Source organism: Fusarium proliferatum (assembly GCF_900067095.1).
Source record: "Fusarium proliferatum ET1 genome assembly, contig: FPRO_scaffold008, whole genome shotgun sequence".
Taxonomy (NCBI): Eukaryota; Fungi; Ascomycota; class Sordariomycetes; order Hypocreales; family Nectriaceae; genus Fusarium; species Fusarium proliferatum.
The window spans coordinates 1,233,934-1,254,132 of NW_022194797.1; the positions used below are offsets into that span (position 1 = coordinate 1,233,934).

Consider the following 20,199-nt stretch of genomic DNA (forward strand, 5'->3'; position numbering starts at 1 on the left):
GCTCGAGAATGAGAAACTATTGCAGATTACGGATAAATATTGTGTGACTATGTGATGTTTTGATCTATTCAAGTCATGGCTAGATGCTCGCTAATACGAATGGAAGATAAAGCTATATACAAAATGTTGAAGGGCTTCGGCTGTCTGGCCGACACATCCTTAGAAATGATGTTAGAATGGTGCCATATTATACATTACAGCAAGCCAACGCGTTGACTGCTGGCCACGAACTTAGGCAAAGACACTGTCAAGAAGGAAAGCGACCTCCTCCTTTCGGACGTTGTCGACAGCAGTGTAGCTGAGGTCAGTCTTGTTAACATCAAAGACAATGTTAAGAGGGTCTGCAAGGGTGTACTGAGGCCAGGTAACATGACTGGGCGCAGTCTTGACGGTATTGGGGGTCAAGTCATGCATGAAAGAAACCCACATCTTGCTCATGAGGTCAGCAAGCTCAACGAAAGTCTCGGGCTTGCCTTCAAAGGGGTTGGGCTTGTAGCCGACGCCCTTGACATTGTTGAAGACGAAAGCAACCTCCTGGAAGTGGGTAGCTCCAAGAATTGCGGGAAGGCCATTGACGTAAACGTTCCAGAGGTAGGAGAAGACGGGAATGGAAGAGGCGGAGTAGACCTGGGCCAGGAGACGTCGTCCGGCGTGCTGCTGGAAGTCACCGGCGAAGGCGGCGGCACGCTTCCACTGGGAGCCATACTCGTTAGTAGGACGGCCAATGAAAGATGCGGGGATCCCCTCAGCAGGGATGTCAGGGTACAGAGTAGTAGCAGTAGCGACCTGAGTCTGGCTAAGGCCGAGGCTGGAGAGCCAGGACTGGAACTGCTCGGTAGTGTTGATACCCTTCTTAGCGTAGGCAGTGCCCTCATCGAAGTTGTTACCCATGAGAAGAGGAACGTGGGCGAACTTGCCAGCCAGAAGGAGCTTAGAGGCCTGGGCGGTCATGAAGTCACCGTCGATAACAGCAGTGAGAGTAGGGAGAGTGACGCCGAGAGGGGTAGTGTTGTTGAAGATGTTATTGAGGGTCTCCCAAGGAAGGCCACGAAGACATTCGAGGTTATCGGAGGCAGAGTCGCATCCAGTCTTCTTGACAAGAGCGTCATAATACTCCTGCCAATCAGAGGCCTCTTTGAATAGAGCAACAGGGCTACCAGACTCGAGAACAGCAGCACGGAAGAGGTTGTTGTGCTGGCCCTCGTAAGCGACAAGCTGCATACCCAGGGATCGAGCACCAGCAGACTCTCCCCAGATAGTGACTTTGTCGGGGCTACCACCGAAGGCCGCGACGTTGTCCTGAAGCCATCTCATAGCCAGGCGTTGATCCTTGAAGCCCAAGTTACCAGCATTTTCCTTCTGCATCTCTTCGCTGAAGAGGAAACCCCATTGCGACACACGGTAGTTGATGGAGGCAGCGACAATGGGCTTACCCTCCTTGACAGATTGATCAACGATGTAGCTCAGGTTGTACCTAGGGTCTCGGGAACCGCCGTTGGTGTAGCTCTGTCATATTGTTAGTCATAATATAGCATTAGGTATATAAGACGGGAACCTACGCCGCCATGAACCCAAAGACCAACGGGGAGCTCATCTCCGGCCTTGACACCAGAAGGTCGTACGATGTTAATGGTCAAGCAGTCCTCATTGACAGGATTACCGAGGCTCTGGGTGTCAGAGCCGTAACCAATGCACATCCATCCGAACTCAGTGGCAGATCGAGGTCCCTTCCATGCCTTATCAAGAGACTTGGGTGAAGAGAAACGCAACGGGCCTACGGGAGGTTGGGCATAGGGCATGCCAAGGAACAGATCATGATCATACGTGGTGTCATGCTTGCCCTGGTAGGTTCCGTTGCAAACTTGAGCAGTAGGAGCGCCTGGAGGGGAAACGTGGGGAGGGCCGGGAGCGGGAGCAGAGGGAGATGGAGGGGGAGGAGGATTGGGAGGTCCTGGAGGTCCTGGAGGCCCAGGAGGTCCGGGAGGGTGATGATCACCAGGAACGCCAGGAACAGGAGGGGCAGGGTAATGGGGAAGGGCAGAAGCATAACCAGAGAAAGCCGCCAAGAGTAGGCTTAGTGTGTTTGAGGAATGCATCTTGTAGCGTCTTGACAAAGGGACTAACAAGGTGCGTGCAGTGAGGATCGCGAGCTGAGCTTCTAGACAACGTCTGGAAGAAAAAATGAGGAAGCTCGTTTAAGAAACTTGCATCAGTGGCTTGTCGTGTCGATCGCTGTCTTTAAGTTCAACGGACGTCGAGGCCTGGTGGGCCGTGAGAAAGGAGCATCGTCCATACAAACGACATGGTCTACCATGTCATGACATGAGTGAAATTACATTCTCTTGCCCCAGGGATTGTGTATCCGAAGAAGAGCCAGCAATCGCCTAAAAGAACTCCCACTTTGTCGCTCACAGAGAACGGTACGGATAGAGCGGGCATGACAGAATATCTCGCTGCCTGGGAGCAAATATGCTTTGGTAGGTCTGTCGATCCCTTCCATATTCTTTCTCCAACACCGACCAAGTGCGGCCGATCAGGTTCAGCTCCCCCACATGATGCTCCGATCTCGAGTCATTGACATCTCGAGTTGCAAATCTCCCAAAAAGGATTGCTCCATGAACCATCAAATAACTCTACTGACTACTGCAATAATTCTCCATTATAAGCACTCGCCAGCATGAACTCGCTGGACCAACTGACCTAAATCCCTGCGCCGGAAGCCCGTATCCCGGGGCCTTTAGGAAAAGAAAAGCCGTTGGCACTTGGCAGAAGGTTAAGATTGCTTCTAGAGGCAAAGGGCCGCCAACATCGCAACCAGTCCCTAAATAGGCTTAGACGGCGGGCTAGGTGATGCTCAAAACGCCCTAAAATGGCGGACGTAGCCCCCTAGAGGACAAAGCCGATGCTGAACTGTCACTCGCTAAGGGATTGTTGCGTGATTAAGGGACGGCACCGAGAGACGGACACTGAATGGAGTCACTCTGGGTCAATTCATGAAGAGCTTATGGTGATTATGCTCCATCATTATGGAGTCGCACGGGGGATCCGGACAATCCCCCGCTCCATCTATGGACCTTCGTAAAAGAAATCCATATTTTTAGAGTCTTGGCTCGCTTCGGGTACCTCAAAAACTTCCCTTGGTGAGATCGTTTGGCGGTTAGTGAGCAGGCTAGAAAGACGAAGGATGCTCAACTTTTCTCTAGGTCTCACGATCGTGTGGGTTGCTCCGGGATGGATTTCCGCTGACAGGTCAATGATCAATGCGCTGATACGCGGTTCATTAAAATACTGGACTCGTTCCCACTCTGTAACCATGATTTCCGTCAAGGGCTTGTAAATCATTGCTCCTCTAGGGTTACATCCGACATGGTTCTCATCGCCGAGCAGTGACAATTAATCGAGCTCGGGTCTTTCGCTTGCTTTTTCTGACCTGTAAGATCTGTCAAGAACACGGTTCAGGCGAGGTTGGTCCCATGATTCTGGGTTTTTTCTCGAGAAAAGAAAAGATCATCGTCGTTCCTTGGTACACACGTGGAATTGCACCCGGATCAGCATGGACCCATGTCGCAGGTAAGTCAGTAAGCAGCCAACACGTCTCGTTTCACCAGGTTTATGAATAAGGTGAAAGGGCCTTGGATTAAATATCCGTCTCGCTTGGCAGTGTGTTTGATCCTCGCATGCAATACCCGGTCGGCCTCGGGAAACTCGGCTCTTGAAGACAGGCATTTGTTAGATCTGAGCTGGGAACGAATTTCTCCGACGTATCAGTGGACGGCAGAAGGGCCCAACTCCATACTTTCAGCCACCAACGCACCAAAATCATCAGTCTACATAGCGGCACTGGTCCGCTATTCCAAACTTAGCAATGACCACTGTAGCCATTCTCATTGATCAACCCAGTAAAAGTCGGCTCGGACAAGGAGAAAAAGGGGCGCTGCAGAGGCTAGGGAGGTTCCTGTTGCCAATCCCTCCGCTGCAGCCCTATCCTGGTGGGTGCGCGATCAAAGCGCTGACCCAGCTAGCCCAGTAATGAATCCATCTGTTCGGCCGCTACGTCTGTCAATCCCTACTGAATCTGATGTTGATGACACGATTGCCCACGGAGGGGACCTTTTGATCGAGGTTAATTCCAAGGGGGGCGAGTCACTGCGACGTTGTATATAAAACCCCAGGGACCACTATTCCCAGGATCCCCGCTGTTCGCTGCCCGAAATCCGGATCGGCGTCTGGCTCTCCCACCATTGCTTGCCGCACATGTCTTGACGTCTCGTTTATTTTTTATTTCCCTTGTCTTCTCGTTCTTTGAGCTTTACAATGGAAGATGAACGAGGAACCAGATTGCTGGTGTCAATATGGACTCTATGCCTGCTGAGTCTCATCTTGTTGTTTCTGCGTGTTTACTGCAAACTATGGAGAGGAAAAGGTTTATGGCATGATGATTGGTGCCTTATTGCGGCTTGGGTAAGTTATCTGCAAAAGCCTCTCTTGATATTGCCTCTGACCATTGAATGCCATGGGTATAGGTGGCGCTCGCCATTTCTGTCTCCCTCAACACATATCTCGTATCTCTCGGCTTCGGACGGCACGCAGCTACGATTAGTGACGAGAACCTCATAATAATAAACAAGACGACCATTGTGGGAGCTGCTTTTGGTATAATGGCCACGACAATCAGCAAGACATCCTTCGCTATCACGTTATATCGGATTGCCACCAACGCATGGATGAAGTACTTCCTCATCTTTATTATCGTCACTATCAACGTCTCGATGAACTTGGTCTGGATTTTCGGTTTCGCCAAATGCACGCCTCTCGAGAGAGTTTGGAATCACAACGTACCTGGAACTTGCTGGGACAAGTCGAAGCTTCTCACGTTCCAACTATTCGCTGCTTGTACGTCCTTGGATATCCACAATGATTGTGGTTGGCGACTCACACTTCTCAGATTACTCCGCGATTCTTGACTTCGTTCTTGCTTTATTACCATGGGTCATCCTAATGCGCATGACCATGCGTAGACGAGAGCGTCTTGGCGTTGCTGTCGCTATGAGTTTAGGTGCCATGTGAGTACAAAGTACCATCAGCATACAGTATCAAGTTACTAACACACCAAAGCGCTGGAATTACTGGTATAGTCAAGGCTGTACTGGTCGTCAGCATGAAGAGTGAGGACATCACCTATGACCGTGTCGACCTCACGATCTGGACCTTGACAGAGCCTGCCGCTTCCATCATGGCCATCTGTATTCCAGTTCTGTATGTTACAATCCCCTTTCCAATCACGTGGCCGCCTTGCTAATTCAGATAGCCGTATGCTGTATCGAGAACTCAAGTCAAGTTCACGAAGCTATAACCGTAACAGGACCAATACAACACCACGCGACGTCGACACAAGAAACACAGCCGGGGCATCAAATGCTCGGCAGTCAAAGCGATTTAACCCCAACTCACGCTATGGTCGAAATTCGGTCGTCATCATGTCAGGGTGGCAAGAATCGCAAGAGCATCTGCAGGACGACTCCGACGGAAGCCAAAGCCAGACTAAGATGTCTATGAGTTCCGGGGGCGTGATGAAGACCGAAGAAGTTAGAGTTCACCACGAACGTTTGAGTACATTTAGCGATGAAAATTCTATAGAGCTTAGGGGGTTGCCGCCAACGCAAGGGAAACCCGGGCATCAAAATGCTGAAAGAGCGCCCTCGTTTTAAGTTAGATTAATTATATTGTTTACTGTCACTGGCCCGTGTGTATTCATTTGTACTATAGATGTACATTTAACACTCCTCAACTCTCGAGAGTAGAAGGGGCTCCCGATGGCACAATTTGAGCTTTCAGAACACTTTGTGCAAGATTCAGCCTCTTGACTTTCTTCACTTTCGCTGATGCTGGCGTCTTGAGCTCCTTTCATGTGCTCTTTTTCTTTTTCGCGTTTTCCATTATTAGTATAAACAGTCACAACAATCAGCTTAAGTAGAGATTCAGACTTGAGCGGAGGCTCACAACGTTTATTCGATCTAGGATACATACTGTTGCTCCTTTCTTCCTTTCTTCCTTTCTTTCTCTTTAGTCGCACTGCATTATCATACAAATTGGAAGGTCTATCAATCGCAGAAGCTACTAATGGTCTCCTGGAACAAAACTAATAGTACAGTTACGAAAGAATCGAGCCCGTTAGATACAAGATCAAAGATAGTACGAAAATTATATCAAGCCACTGATCATGCAAATTCTAGTCAGTAGTCCTGGGGTATTGTGTCAGTGTTCACGGCATGTTACCCCGTGACTGTTTCTCGACATCATCTGTTCCTTGCCAGCATATATGATCTACGATCCATCATACGCCCCTCAAGTAATACTCGAAGCCTTCTCTCAATGTTGAGAAAACCGGTATCAGTCATGATGATCTATTTATGTACAATATCACCATTACCAGCTGAGAAATAGGTAACCGTCTTGCCCCCTCTTCGCATACGTATACCAGGCCACCTGAGAATAATAGCACTTTTCCTATATGTTTCCTAGACTATGAGGTTACTATGAACTATCCAGTGTCAAGATAAGACATGCTATGTCGGAAAGATCTTCCATGCCAAACCTTTGCAGTTATGCATCGGGGTTGGAATCGATAGCAACGCTTCGGCTCAAAGCATATTGTATATAACTTAAAAGGTCAAAAAGAACACTCCATGGCAAATTCGAACTCGCGAACTACAAAAAACGAAGAGTGGAGTAGGGAAGAGAGTTTTAGGAATTTAGGTTCGGATTTTAGAAGGTTTATAGGTTATAGGTAGATACCCCTACACCACTCTTCGCCGACGATATACAGAGTTCTTTTGGAATACAAGGGTAGACATTCCGACTTAGTCACGCGAAGAGTGGTTAATCTAGTGTAAGAGCAACCTGGACTGAGCGGTCACGCATTTGTTTTTGCACAGTTGCTCTCTACTCATCCACTATGTACCTGTCGTCTACAGAGCAACCAGGTACTGTATAAGAGATATATATCGTTCAAGTAGCTGAATCCTTTATGAAAAGATGCTTCGGGATCATGAAAAGGAACTCTCGAGTTGCTTTCTTGGGAATTGATGTCCACGTTCATTGAAGAAAGAGGTATGACATGGAAAGTCGGTGAGAACACAGCGGGTACTTTTGCAGTCTCCCTTGACAGCACTCCTAGATTCTATCTGAAAGAATGCTGCTTATGTTAGAGGCAGCCAGTCAAATAGTTCCCTCGTGATTGCAGGGCGGCATGCGCAGTAAATGATTGCGGTGTTTTGGCGAATAATGCATCAGAACCTAAGACCCGACAACTGAACGACATGCCCAGGTCCTAGAAACGAATGCCGTATCTCAAAAAAGCTTATCTCTTTGTTTCGTAAATAAATTTGGCATAATGCCGCGGCTTTTGTCGCTATTCTGCCCGCCATTGCCGCCGAGTTCGGACAGCAATTCTTGCTAACATGTTGCAGCGGTGTTCCCGACTCCAAGTCAGCCCATCCTTAGCGTTACATTGCATATGCAGACAGTCATTATGTTACATGCTGGCAATAAGCCTTGGTTTCAGCCTGAAATGCTTATAATGGTCAGAGTTTTAAGCGCCAACGGGAACTTTTTTAGCGCATGAAACACTACGATGCGGGCTTGGACTCGACAGGCTAGTTCTTTGATATCATCATACTACGTGAATTATTTGGGAGCGGATCTTTTGCTTAGATTCAATATGTTCATTGCATAAGGTAACTTTGTACGGGTCATAAATGTAGATACATGGACAACACAGCTCTGCTGCTTGTGAAACGTGAACCGACTAGCGGCAACCAATGAATATCAGAGCCCAAGGCATGCCCGTTGCCCAGCTCTTTGGTCCCAAGCTCGACGTGGGGGACTAGAAACCACTTGTCTGCACCATCTCGGAAGCGTCTTAGATAGATTGGACGGAAGGGCCGGGGATGGGGTAGGAAGAGAAAGACTGGTAGAGGTTGAAGAGGATACCAGGGTCGGTAGGGGTGTAGAAGGTGGTGAAGTCACCACCACCGCTGATGGCCTGGCCGCCACTGCCAGTAACCTTGAGGTTGATGCACTGGGGGTAGGCCTGAGCACCATTGGCCTGGCCAGCAGAATGAAGACCAATGATCTCGTGTCGGAGAACGTAATTTCCGGCCTTGAGGTTCTTGGGGACGGTGAACTTCCACGAGAAGCCATCGCGGATGAGATCGTCAGAGGCCCAGTCACCGGGGTTGTTGCCAGACTTGAGACCCTTCTGAGCGACCTTGACCCATCGGAGGTTCTGCTTGTTAATGCTGGCAAAGTCGCCGCTGACGGGAGCGAGGTACTCAGTGACGGGACCATGGTGAGACTCAGGCCAGGTATCCCATTTCAGAGTGACAACATCACCAGCGGCAACGACGACGGAGTTGGAGACGGGCTTAGCGCTCTTGTGGCAGATGATATCGGCGGTCTTGAAGGCATCGGGCGAGACGAAGCCGTTGTCCTGGTTGCCAGCAGCCCAGCCGACAGCGTCAGAGGGAGCACCGTGGGGAATACCACCGGTGTACTCCTTGCCACCGGCAATGACCTTTGCGACGTGACCGTGGGCGTTGGCTCCAGCGAGGAGAGCAGCCACGACACCGAGGGAGAGATTGCAGTGCATGTTTGCGGTTTAGTAAAGACAAGAAGGTTTGTTGGGCAAAGGTCGATTGGTGAGAAGTGAAGAGAAGCTTGCTGGAAGGCTGGTTTGGAATATCTCGACAAGACTCTCTCACATTTATATAGCCATCTGATCCATAATACCTACATGGAGCATCTATTCCTGTGAGTCTATACACAAAACAAGGTGACCCTTTTGGTCGACGGAGATAAAACTGGAACTAGACGAATTCGTGCCCTATCGAAAGGAGTATCAGCATCCGTGTTTCCCAAAGGGAGCTAGGATCGTCATCGACAGCCACATCAAGAGGGCCGATATTAAAGGGGGTAGTAGCCAAGCGTCTCGCCTTAAGAGCTGGCGTATCGCCTGGCATTATTTCGGTCTGCAGTGTAGCATCAGATCCATTGCGTCTTTTCGGCCATCGGACAGAAGAGCCGCCTGTCGATTCGCTGTGTCATGTTTCAGGAACAAAAAATGACCAAGAAAAATCGGAACGTGAGCCCGATTATCCGCCTGTCTAAAGCAACGTCTTGGCGAGATCTTGCCTGAAACAGATTGGACGGGTACTGTGTCTCCATAGCCGCCTCAGATTTATTAGTGACAGTATGCGAAAATAATGGGCGAAACGCGTATTTAGAGTTTGATTCGTGGAAAACTGAGTTTTTTAATTCGTCCTGTTTCACGGCGAGTTTTTCATCTATCAGAGGGAAACCTCCCGGTTTAATTCCTGTTGATCGCATGGCACTAAAGTAGCTTCCCGGAGGGTTGGTTAAGCATATAATGGCAATGCAGCATGCAATCATCACGATAACTATAGATAGGAGAATATCTGCGGCACGGCCGAGTTCAGATGACTTGCTATGGATACCAAGCCGGAGAGGTCGAGTGCTTATTACTGTATTGGGATGAGCAGGGAAACAAGAAGATGCGAACCGCTCGATCGCAATAGCCATGGATCAAGATGTCATCGTGGTATGAATCGTGTCACGGTGGAGATGTATGCAAGCTTTGACCAAGATGGACGAGTTTTCCCGTGGCCCTGTTTCAAGAAACAAGGTTACGCGGCCCGGTGTTTGCATTCCCAAGCATTCTTTGCTTCTTCTCGCTTGGATAGACGGGATGCCATGTCGATGGAGGTGTGAAACGAGATGGTCCAGTAACACGGTGGTGAATCGTCTGATGTAGACGGCTGTTGGCGTTTATGCGGGTTTTGGTTTCAGGCTCTCCAGCACGCTGACGTCTTTAGATCTACGACTTCAGAATTAAAGTTGCTCACAGGTTTCTAGACCAAATCGGTTCTGACATGAACTGAGGTGCTGACAGAGGTTTTCTGATGCACAGTGGCAGTAGTGAATAGGCTATTGTCTTTATGACCTGCAGTTGCAGGTCTACCAAGCACATACGACCATAGGTAGTGGAAAATACGGGATCCCGTCTGCTCTCCCATAGTCAAGCCACTAACCGGCGGATTAGTAGTTGGGTCGGTGACGACCAGCGAATCCCTGCTGTTGTATGTTGAATTCTCTTTTTGCTGGTGGTGAAGGATAAGTCAGACCCTCTTTATGGGAGGAATTTTCCAGTCTGCATCCAGAGCGCACGTGATGCAACCAACTTTAATTGGATGGGGATTACCGGGTAATTTCCTGATGTTACTCTTGCAGCTGGGCTAAATCTCTTACCCTAGATGTGCTCTTTGATGCTGTGAATAAGAGACAAAGCATGTGATATTAAATGCCGTTATGCTTTAATGGTCTTGGAGCTGAATCGCTCTTTCTAATCGTGTTATGTAGCAATGTAAAGGATATTTCACGCTATAAAATGTTAATAAGAATCTGCAAATCGCTCACGACAGACAGAACTTAACAACTCATTGGCCCTCGAAAAAAAAAAAACGCCCATATGAATTTTATAGGCACATAACAAGTTGTTTAACGGATAGCGAGCTCCCTTCTGAAGATTTGTGTACTTCGGAGCTTTAACGACACATTGCACATATTGCAAACATCAAATTTTTGACATAGCCATATATACTGAAAAACCAAGCATGGACATCTTATCACTGCAAAACGAACATAGCGCGACGAGTCCAAGCAACAGACACTTTCAGCGCGTTCTGCCCTTTATTTACTATTTACACTCTTCTTCACTACCTAGGCAAGCCCAAGAAAGCAATGAAAAGGGATGGAGCTCAACAAGCGCGCGTTCGCGTCACCTAGAGGCAGTGTAATACTAGGGACACTGTGGACGGGATCATATGCAAGCATAGAGGAAGCCGTCCGCTGGCCAAAAATAGGAATAATCACGATTGATGTCCTTAGACATCTTTCAGAGATTAAACTGAAAAGAACAGATACTACACTTGATCTAAGCCAAAAGGCAAAGAGAGCTAAGGAGAAAAGAAGAAGAGAAGCGTAGCTTTGGCGGGCTCGACGAGAAATTTATACTGAAGACCGGGGCGGTGAAAACCAAGGTTTGGCAGAATATGGTTCGGGACCTGAGGCATTTGGTGGTTGAAAATGCGGTGGCTGGGTGAAGGTTCATTTCGCTTGGTCGAAGCGAAAGCGTCACAGCATCATTGACCAGTAGACGAAAGTCTGGCTCCCACTGCCTCAATTTGCCTCAATCGTTGCCTGCCACAATTGACAGAGTTCGAGGCAGTGCAAAGATAATTCTGGAGGGGTTGAAGATGCACCAATTAACCGCATCATTTGCCGCGCCTCTTCAGGTCGCATCATAAAGTTTCTTCGTCGCTGAGTGTCAAAGCTGGGACGGGACACGTGGGCGAGCCTCGCGATATCACAGATCGATTCGTCCGACGTCACATTCGAGAGGGTTCCCCATCAGAAAGACTGCATATATCCGGGCCGCAATTCGCTGCGCCAAGAACTTCCGAGTTCTGGGTTATCGAGTACTCGGTTGCCATGTGTATATCCGCCTGGCTCAAGCACAAAAATGTCTGCGATGATCAAAATGGTTGCAAAACTAACCTGTCAGCCGAAAAAAGTAATTTCTTGAAGTATACGGAGTAATGTCCTTCGATGCCTTGGCCACCTCGACTGAAGACATCATGACTGAATGCAATCTCGCATCGCTTATTTGTCGCATGCCGACCTCGAATGAATGGAGCGCTTGAAAGCGACAGTATTATTTCCGGTTGACATTATCTACTCGAATGGACTGACATATCCATAAGTCGTTCATCGTAAGATCATTACATGAAGCCCACCTCAATCCGATCCCAATAATTATGCGCAACCATCAGACTTGTAAACAAGAGCTGACGGATCCTCCTTCTGCAAATAGTTCTGCTCAATCAGAAACTTGACATTGCCAGTTTCACCAGTGAAGAACTGCGCTCCGAGACCGGGCTGCCCAAACCAAGGCGCGATAGGTCCTCCAACCACTGTAAGAGGCTTGATGACCCGGTAGACGTGATAGTTGTACGGGAAGTCTGGGGTGTCGGGGTTCGTAGCCAAGTTCGAGGGAGGGAGAGCTCTTTGCGAGTAGGGAGCAGAGGCAGCAGAGACGTACGATCCTAAAATACTACTGTTAGACTGTGCTGTTGGATCGAGGCGAAGCGACGCGACTTACCATATTCGCTTCCAAATCGATCTACGAGAGTTCCGACCTGGAGAACCATACTGCCGTTGATGGCATTGCCATTCGCGTCAAGCTGGAAGCCATTCTGCGGAGGGTACTTGTAGTTGCCCTTCTCGTCTGTCCATGTCTGGAGGAATTGAATTGGTGTAAGCCCACCAAAGCGGTTGTAGCTCTCGACGGTTGCGCTCAGCGGGAGCTTCTTTGGGAGCTTGGTAGGGCCGAGCCGAGCATCGCGGCAGATGTAGTCTTTGGAGCTGGATCCACCGTCGCGAGTGCCGGAACAATCGCACGCTGCTCTCTCAGCGACAATTGGATTGGGCAGAGCTGAGACTGTGGAGAGGCACAGCAGCGACGAGAGGAGAAAAGAGGCAAGCATTTTGTATCAACTATGCTATCGCGTCAAGGAATATGGGCTTGGAGATGAGCTGCTGCCCTCGGGAACAAAGGACAGATGCATCTTCTTATACATATGAGCCGTGTCTAAGCCAAGAGCGCATGTGAATCTATTGATATTGTGTCTCTGTTGACGAGCTGAGATCTGCATGATGACTCCGCTGTTACTCTCTGATGGCCTCAGACGGCGCATCCGAGCTGAGCAGAATGTCTTACTCTCCCCTCCTTTGGTGCAAGGATACAGCCGACTAATGCAGGAATGCCGGCAAATGAGTTAGAACGGCAGTGAGTGATACAGATGCCCAGATTCACATGGCCTCAACAAAGTAATTACGGTACGTAATGACCCGACCTGGAGTAATTGAAAAGCACATGAAAAAAGCGGTCGCGGTCAGATTGAGGGTCGAACTCATGCCCCAAGTAATTTTGATGCTCGTTGAGCTTTCGTGCGCTGATGAAAGATGGCCTAAAGATGCACTATCGAATCTCGCTGCCGTGTTTTGTTCCAGACCTGGGTGAGACAGCAACCTCTCCGCGATTTAGTGCGTTGCTAGGCTGTAAGCCTTGTGAATTAGTTGATTGCTCCCCATGCATGGAACCTTTTAGCAGAACAACGGGCATCATTTGGCCAACCCTCAGCACAGCAACCAGCCATTCTTACAGGGATCCGACGGTCTTTTTTTGGTTGCCTGAGAGCTGACTTTCAGGTGGCTGGCTGATTGACCAAACGGGCACTGTGCATATCAGCTAAGACATGGCTTCGCGCGCTACAGCGCATTTCGTCTTACGTACCCGTAGTGCAGGTCCCATCTCCGACATTTTCTATAGCAACAACCCGCCGCCAAATGAGACGGGGATATTGGTAGCACAGGCGATCACGATGGCGGTCTGGGAATGATCAACATCGAGTTGAATTAACTCTATCTGTACCATCTACGACGTACTCTCGTGCGGTCGCCTAATCCTCAAGCCAAGCCAACAATCTTGAGCGCGTCCTCCCAAAGTCGAGCCTCGCGCTCTGGGTCATAAACATGTGGCGCATACCCTTTACCGAAGTGAGGATCAATCTGCTTAGCTGGAGGCGCCTCCTGGCAATTCTCCAGGTATTTTCCTCCAGTGTTTTCCCACTGCTTGCCGATAGCCGCCCAGACTGTCGTCGCAGCTCCCTGCTCGGGGTTCTTCAACATCTTCCTAGCCGCGTCGCTACTAGCGAGAGACTGCAGGACTTCCGGGGGAATATGTCTTGAAAGCTCGGTCAAGATGCCTCCAGGATGAACGCTTGTCGCATGCAAGCCCTGGGAACCATATCGACGGTCTATCTCGTTGGCGAGGTAGATATCAGCCGTCTTTGATTGACCATAGGAGAGCCATGGGTCGTAACCGCCCTTCTGGAAGCTATAGTTGTCGGATTCGTTGATACCGCCATGCTGGTGTGCTGATGAAGAAAGAACAACGACTCTAGAGTTAAGCTCGGGAGTCACGGCCGCGAGCAAGGCTGGCTTGAGAAGCTCGAAGAACAAGAAGTGCGCGAGGTAGTTGACTCCGAACTGCATCTCATGGCCATCCTTTGTGAGCTCAAGTTCTGGGACAGCCATGCAACCAGCATTCTCAACTAGAATGTTGATCTTGTCGGTTTTATCTAATACGGTCTTGGCCGCAGCACGAACACTGTCAAAGGAAGTCAGGTCGAGCTCGATGAAGTCCATTCGACTGGCATCAAAGAATGCTTCGCAGGCTTTCTTTGCCTTGTCCAGGTTTCTTGCAGTCAAGAATAATCTGGCGCCAGTTTCTGCGAGAGCTCTGGCAGTCTCGATACCAATACCAGAAGAAGTTCCGGTAATGACGATGACTTTGCCCTTGAGCTTGCCTTCGACGCCTTCGTCTTTGATGATCTGAAGGGCAGTAGGTCTGGCGTCGCCGGGGCCCTGGGTGTCCTCATGTGCGGCAGAGTATCGAGACATTTTGTCTTGGTATATGAGATAGAGATATTGAGAGATGGATGTTGCAATGTGAAGAGAGCTTGAAGGAGATTCGATTCCTCAAGTTCGTAGACAAGGCATGACTTATATACTTAATTCAGTCACCTCATGTTCCAACAACTTTCGATCTTGCGACTAAACCTACAGGACATCAACATCGAAGTAACCAATCAAACCACTCAAATTCACAAGTGATGCACGCACGACGATGACAAGGTTTAGGCTTTCGACAACTACCGCTTAATTCCGGACCCCTAGTTGCGATCATGATGCATCATGGGTGACAGTTTCTACCTGATTTGGTTAGCGTCGGAGTTTGGGGGTTTGGCGGAGTTCAACCCTTTGTCAGCTGGCTGACGTCTTTTTCCTTTATGAGACTGGCATATATCTCCGTGTCATGGATGACTTCTTTTTCCTTCCTTGGTATCGCAATTCCAATCGTCTCATCTCCACATTAAACTCTTGACAGGAGCAATGGAGGCTGCCGACTATGACCAGGAGCGCAAGGCCCGTAAGCGGGCACAGAACCGGCTGAATCAGAGAGCGCGGAGTATGAAACCTTATCTCCGCTGAGCTGCATTGGTACTAAATGTCATTTCAGGGGACCGCTTGAGGAGAGAGAATGAGGATAGGAATGGGCCGGGCAAACGCCCTTATCGAGTTGACCGCTGGAGGATCGGTATCGACGCAAAAAATGAAGAAGAACCCAAGACTGCTTCGACCAAGAATATAGCGCCATCCAGGCAAGAAGAAGAAGAGTCGCCATCACAGCAGCTTACCATAGTGAACCGATCTAACTACAACAGCGGCGTAGTCATCTCTGTTGACCATCGTCTTCTTCATCTCATCAGCTACAATGTTTGCCGAGGCATGATGACCAACAAGAAAATGCTGAGACTGTTTGCCGAGTTTATCATAGCATTCGACTTCCCAACACTAGAGCCTCAATCAAAGACATACTGCGACATCGCCGTCATCCGATCCATTGATCGAGAACATCTACCACTACCAACTCGCCTTGAGCCAACTCAGATCCAGATGACCTCGCCACATCCTTGCTGGATCGACATCCTCCCGTTTCCAGAGCTCAGAGACAATCTCATTCGGAAGCAACTCATATATGATCACATACAGTTTCTGGAGGATTTGGTCGGTGATTACGTGTACATTTTACCTCCTGCGGTGCCGTCAACAAGGTGCATTGTCCCGCCATACAAAAAGTTAGAAGGAGGAAACGAACCAAAAGAAAATGCTGGAATGATCTTATGGGGCGAGCCGCATCTCAGCGAGAGCTGGGAAGTTACTCCAAGCTTCCTAGCAAAATGGTCATGGTTGATTGGAGAGTGCAAGGATCTGGTTCAAGTTTCGAACACTTGGAGACAAAGTCGAGGGGACCAACCACTGAGATCTGTCCGTGTCTCCTAAGGAGCAATTGGGCATAAAAAGAAAGAAGCGCAAAAAGAACAACTTGATGAGACTGGGACTCGAACCCAGGAGGATTGCTCCACCAGGAATTGGTGTTAAGGTTGACCTTAACCTGGCGCCATAACCAACTCGGCCATCTCACCGATATGCTTGATGACAAAGCATTTATCGGAGTTCTTGAGCAGCACACGACACAATGCGCATGTCTTTTGTTGAATTACTCTCTAATTGTATTTGTGATAAATTTTTCTATTCGAGAGAGCGTTGACTCACTATCTGAGACTTTGCTCGTGGAAGTCAGGAATCGACAATGGTGTAACTGGTGCCAACCTCGTAGCAATTTGACTGCGATCTATTTGCACTGCCCACAAAAACCCTGGGGCTTGTATCCGAGCTTGTCTGCTCAGAAGTTCTCAAAGAGATATCTCATTCCAGCCCAGATCTCCTCACCAGACTCAACGATCTGTTTCGGTGGAAGAACAAACCCATTGCCCCTCAACCTCTGGGGCCGAAGCTCCATACCCCAAGCGAGCTCTGCTCCAGCAACATCATAAACCCAGTCACTACTTCCACCCGAAGTCTGATAGATGGTTTGGCAAGTTGGGCCGTAATAGAAGTTCAAGTCGTTGACCTGTTTGATAGCGTCGGCAACGCCGCCAGCGAGTTCCATCTGTTCGTTGATATCGGTGATGTTGGTGTCGCAAGTGTAGCCGTACGGAAGGAGGATCAACTGGCTGAAAGAGTGAAAGTCGATGTAAGACTTGATGCCATTCTTCTGCGCAACTGATTTGGTATGCTTGACGAGAGCTTTGTTTTCAGGAGTATCGCCAGCCTTCATGCCGCGATACGTCTCGTTGCAAGTATCAGTGGAGGAACCACCGGGGATATCCCACTCATGAGGCCAGTTACGGTTGAGGTCGGTGCCGATACATTTCTTACCAGCTCGCTTCTGTCGGTTCTTTCGCCACAACCGGTCGTCAGTTATAGTATAGACGAAGCCTATGAAGCAGTCAGCATCCGTGTTTCATGTTCCAAAGAGACCTCCGAAGACTCACCATCGGGGTTTGCGATCGGAATGATGTAGACGTCGTAGTTGTTAAGTGTATCTCGAACAAGACGATCTTTATTCTGATAACCTTGGACAAGCTTCCACGCCATGTACTCAACGGTCTGCGAAAGCATTAGAATGCCACAACCCTCTACTGAGTTGGATGTTTCCTACCATTCCGCTGATCCACTCGCGTGCGTGAGAGTTCGCATGCCAAACGATGGCAGGGTTTCTTCCCTTATCGCCTTTGCCCCAGAGGTGAATCCCTTGGACCTCTCTGTTCTGTACAGTCTCACCAGCTGTGAAGACTTCCGAGTTCTTGGGGAACGAGGCTTGCAAATCGGACAGAAACTGTAGGTGCTGCTCGAAGCTATGGTAGGACTTGAAGTAAGATTTATCAGGTAGCTTCGCCTTATCGCCGGAAAGTTTGGTGGTAGCTACCAACTATCAGTAATGCATGAGGTGAAAAGATACTGGGGTTACTTACCCTTGTAGAGCCCAAAGCTTCCCTCCTGGGCGATCTCGGCGCCCATGTTATCGCTCACAACGGCGGTTTTCAGGCCAAGACGCTTAAAGGCATCCAGTTTTTCAGGAGGAATGGCGACCTCAAAAACGTTGCGATTTTGCCCGCAGCTCAAAGAGACGTGATAGATGTCTTTCAGAAGGCTCGGGATATCTTTGTCGGACGGGCGAGCAGTGATGGAGAAAGCTTTCCAGCCATCATATGACACCTTGGCTGCAACAATCGGCAGCAGAAGTCCTGCGCATATAGTACTGAACAACATGTCAAGGAGTATACGGTGGGCGAAAGTTGCTGGAGATATGTTAAGTAATATGATTCACTTTGGTTGAGAAGGCTTCTGCTTCCCTTCTTTATACTACTTTGCAACTCTGACAAACCATACGAAAGCGGATGAATGCCCAGGATTATGATTCATAGTCTGTGAATCATCACGGCTTCCGGGCCCTTGGCTGCATTAGATGTTGGACAGGTCACAATAATCGACCGCATCATGTGGAGTGCCTAACACTGATTCATGTGTTTCGACTGGAGGAAATAACACTTGCCATGGACGTATGGCCGGTCATGCTATGAATAGCAGTTATGTCTCACAACTATCAGATAGCGGCTTGATTGTTCCGTTGGTAGGTGCCTAGACAGGGGCATCGGATAAAGAGAACAATATTAAGGCCTGTTGGTTGTCTTGTTTCACTCTGCCCCTCATTGGACAGTAACACAACAAGCTCGTCTTGTCCAGTAACCTGTCACTTTATTCCGCATCACGGCCAACATGATCCGCGCTTTGACCCCTCTCCCAATTCTTCTGCAGTACCTTGGCCATTCTGCCCCAGATGCGTCGTGGCATCTCGTGCCCAACATCCTCCCATAGCACATACTCAACATCACCGGGTATCGCTTTCGCCAACGCCTCTCCGTGAATCTCCCCAAAGATCTGATCCTTGCCTGCCTGCACAACCGCGGTCGGGCATTTGATCATCTTGAGCGTATCAGCCCCTGGCCAACCATCCTTTTCGTACGACGCGGCGCCGTGATTCGGAGCTTTGCTGTACAATGTGCCACCTTTGATATCCCGTTCCACTAGACGTCTCACCGCCTTCTCCACCTCCTTTCTCTCATCCGCATCAGGCTGCGTTGTGAGTGCGTCATAGACGGTCATTCCGTTTTTTATGGCAGTTTCCCTCTGATCTCCGAAGCCAGCCAGCATTGGTTGGAACCCGAGATCAAGTCCTCCTTTGATTGGGAGCTCAGGACTCACGCCGGGAGACGTGTACAGAAGCGACAGGCTTCTGACTTGTCGGGGCCTACGCGCGGCGACTGTGTAGGCGACTGGCCCTCCTTTACTCAGACCAACAATATGGAAGCCCTTTGAGGGATCGTTGAGATTCAAGTGATCTGCAAGTCCCTCAATGTCGCCTGCCATGTCTCCAATTGAGTATCCGCCAGGCACGGGAAACTCAGTTGATAGGCCCGTGTCTCTCGGATCAAAGCGAACCACGAAGTATTTCTTGCCATCTTCGGAAGATTGAAGCTTTTCGATGAGACCTTCTGCCCATACTATCATTGAATCCGCATTGCCTGGCACGAGTATGACAGCAGGATCTGACGGGTCGCCAAAGGTTTGATAACAGATACGCAATCTGTTGGTGAGCTGGGCAAAGAGTTCTAGTGAGGCGTTCATTTTGTTATGGCAATGTTAATAAAAGGATTTACAGAATCTCTTGGCGAATATGGTGCTGTTACAAGAACGGGAGCATCGCAGATGTTTGTTTGCAGGATAATGGTGGGGGCTGATGTCAGCACTAATGCAGAGCAATCCAGGGTGCTGAATGCTCTAGTATCCAGTCGTTACTGACTCCCAGCTGCTAATAGCCTGATAACTGATATTCTCTTGAATCCCCATTGGTTCGTTCGCATGCCATTGCTCTTTCTGGCAGAGTGTTTCAGGATCTGGTAAGGAGGCCCATTGATATTTGAAGAGATATGTAACTTGAAGCAAATAACTCATCGTAGCTACTGTCATGTCGTGCGGGCGGTGTCGTAGATCCGGTTGTCATACAGCATATATATGTCGAACTCTAAATGTTGTTTGATCGCTACTGTATCGAAATTGTCCTCTAACTTAGGACAACGCTGAAACCAACTGCAATTATGTGTATTCTTGCTCATTTGTTTCCTCTCTTAGTTGATATGAAGACTGACAGGACAAAAAGAGTGTAGAGGATATCTACAGTCAGATAATATTGTCTATTGGACTTCGTGACGCCTGGATGGTTGAAGGACCGACCTTGCTGAACGGGTTGGCCCTGGAGCCTGGATAAACGACTCAGTGTCGAACCTTGCCATTAACTGACTTGATGGTAAGCTTCACTAAAGCTTAAGAAAACTCGGTCTTGGTTCCATACCTCGAGTGAAGTCCGGTGGCATCATAATAAAATCGTGATATTTCAATTATATCTTGGGTTAAATTGAAACACGAACTTCATCTAGAGAGTTTACACATAGACTCTACGGTTATTGACCGACGGCTACCACCGTTCTTGACAATACGGCTTGATAGAAGTTCCTGGCCATGAATGAGATAGTG

At 48.9% G+C, this 20,199-nt stretch overlaps 8 protein-coding genes and 2 non-coding genes across 10 annotated transcripts; 3 read left to right on the forward strand and 7 right to left on the reverse strand.

Moving 5' to 3' along the window:
- Positions 1-231: 231 nt before the first annotated feature.
- On the reverse strand, positions 232-2,096 carry FPRO_14165 (uncharacterized protein; the record flags this gene model as incomplete). Its single annotated transcript, XM_031219160.1, has 2 exons — positions 232-1,506; positions 1,560-2,096. The coding sequence occupies 2 exons, from the start codon at positions 2,094-2,096 to the stop codon at positions 232-234; spliced, it is 1,812 nt and encodes a 603-aa protein (XP_031084946.1).
- Positions 2,097-4,314: 2,218 nt separating this feature from the next.
- FPRO_14166 (uncharacterized protein) lies at positions 4,315-5,708 on the forward strand (the record flags this gene model as incomplete). Its single annotated transcript, XM_031219161.1, has 5 exons — positions 4,315-4,461; positions 4,524-4,893; positions 4,946-5,063; positions 5,116-5,256; positions 5,309-5,708. The coding sequence occupies 5 exons, from the start codon at positions 4,315-4,317 to the stop codon at positions 5,706-5,708; spliced, it is 1,176 nt and encodes a 391-aa protein (XP_031084947.1).
- A 2,213-nt stretch (positions 5,709-7,921) lies between these two features.
- Positions 7,922-8,650, reverse strand: FPRO_14167 (uncharacterized protein; the record flags this gene model as incomplete). The annotated part of the gene is made up of 1 exon (XM_031219162.1): positions 7,922-8,650. The coding sequence occupies one exon, from the start codon at positions 8,648-8,650 to the stop codon at positions 7,922-7,924; it is 729 nt and encodes a 242-aa protein (XP_031084948.1).
- Positions 8,651-10,048: 1,398 nt separating this feature from the next.
- Positions 10,049-10,164, forward strand: rrna31. Its single transcript, XR_004093493.1, has one exon. It is a non-coding gene; the product is annotated as a ribosomal RNA (ribosomal RNA).
- Positions 10,165-11,892: 1,728 nt separating this feature from the next.
- Positions 11,893-12,623, reverse strand: FPRO_14168 (uncharacterized protein; the record flags this gene model as incomplete). Its single annotated transcript, XM_031219163.1, has 2 exons — positions 11,893-12,182; positions 12,239-12,623. The coding sequence occupies 2 exons, from the start codon at positions 12,621-12,623 to the stop codon at positions 11,893-11,895; spliced, it is 675 nt and encodes a 224-aa protein (XP_031084949.1).
- Positions 12,624-13,605: 982 nt separating this feature from the next.
- FPRO_14169 (related to reductases) lies at positions 13,606-14,601 on the reverse strand (the record flags this gene model as incomplete). Its single annotated transcript, XM_031219164.1, has 1 exon — positions 13,606-14,601. One exon carries the CDS (start codon positions 14,599-14,601, stop codon positions 13,606-13,608), a length of 996 nt encoding a protein of 331 aa, XP_031084950.1.
- A 492-nt stretch (positions 14,602-15,093) lies between these two features.
- FPRO_14170 (uncharacterized protein) lies at positions 15,094-16,044 on the forward strand (the record flags this gene model as incomplete). Its single annotated transcript, XM_031219165.1, has 2 exons — positions 15,094-15,169; positions 15,221-16,044. The coding sequence occupies 2 exons, from the start codon at positions 15,094-15,096 to the stop codon at positions 16,042-16,044; spliced, it is 900 nt and encodes a 299-aa protein (XP_031084951.1).
- Positions 16,045-16,088: 44 nt separating this feature from the next.
- tRNA lies at positions 16,089-16,187 on the reverse strand. Its single transcript is given in 2 exon segments — positions 16,089-16,132; positions 16,150-16,187. It is a non-coding gene; the product is annotated as a tRNA-Leu (tRNA).
- Positions 16,188-16,447: 260 nt separating this feature from the next.
- On the reverse strand, positions 16,448-17,877 carry FPRO_14171 (uncharacterized protein; the record flags this gene model as incomplete). The annotated part of the gene is made up of 4 exons (XM_031219166.1): positions 16,448-17,043; positions 17,100-17,214; positions 17,267-17,529; positions 17,580-17,877. 4 exons carry the CDS (start codon positions 17,875-17,877, stop codon positions 16,448-16,450), a joined length of 1,272 nt encoding a protein of 423 aa, XP_031084952.1.
- Positions 17,878-18,363: 486 nt separating this feature from the next.
- FPRO_14172 (uncharacterized protein) lies at positions 18,364-19,293 on the reverse strand (the record flags this gene model as incomplete). The annotated part of the gene is made up of 1 exon (XM_031219167.1): positions 18,364-19,293. One exon carries the CDS (start codon positions 19,291-19,293, stop codon positions 18,364-18,366), a length of 930 nt encoding a protein of 309 aa, XP_031084953.1.
- Between the last annotated feature and the right edge of the window lie 906 nt (positions 19,294-20,199).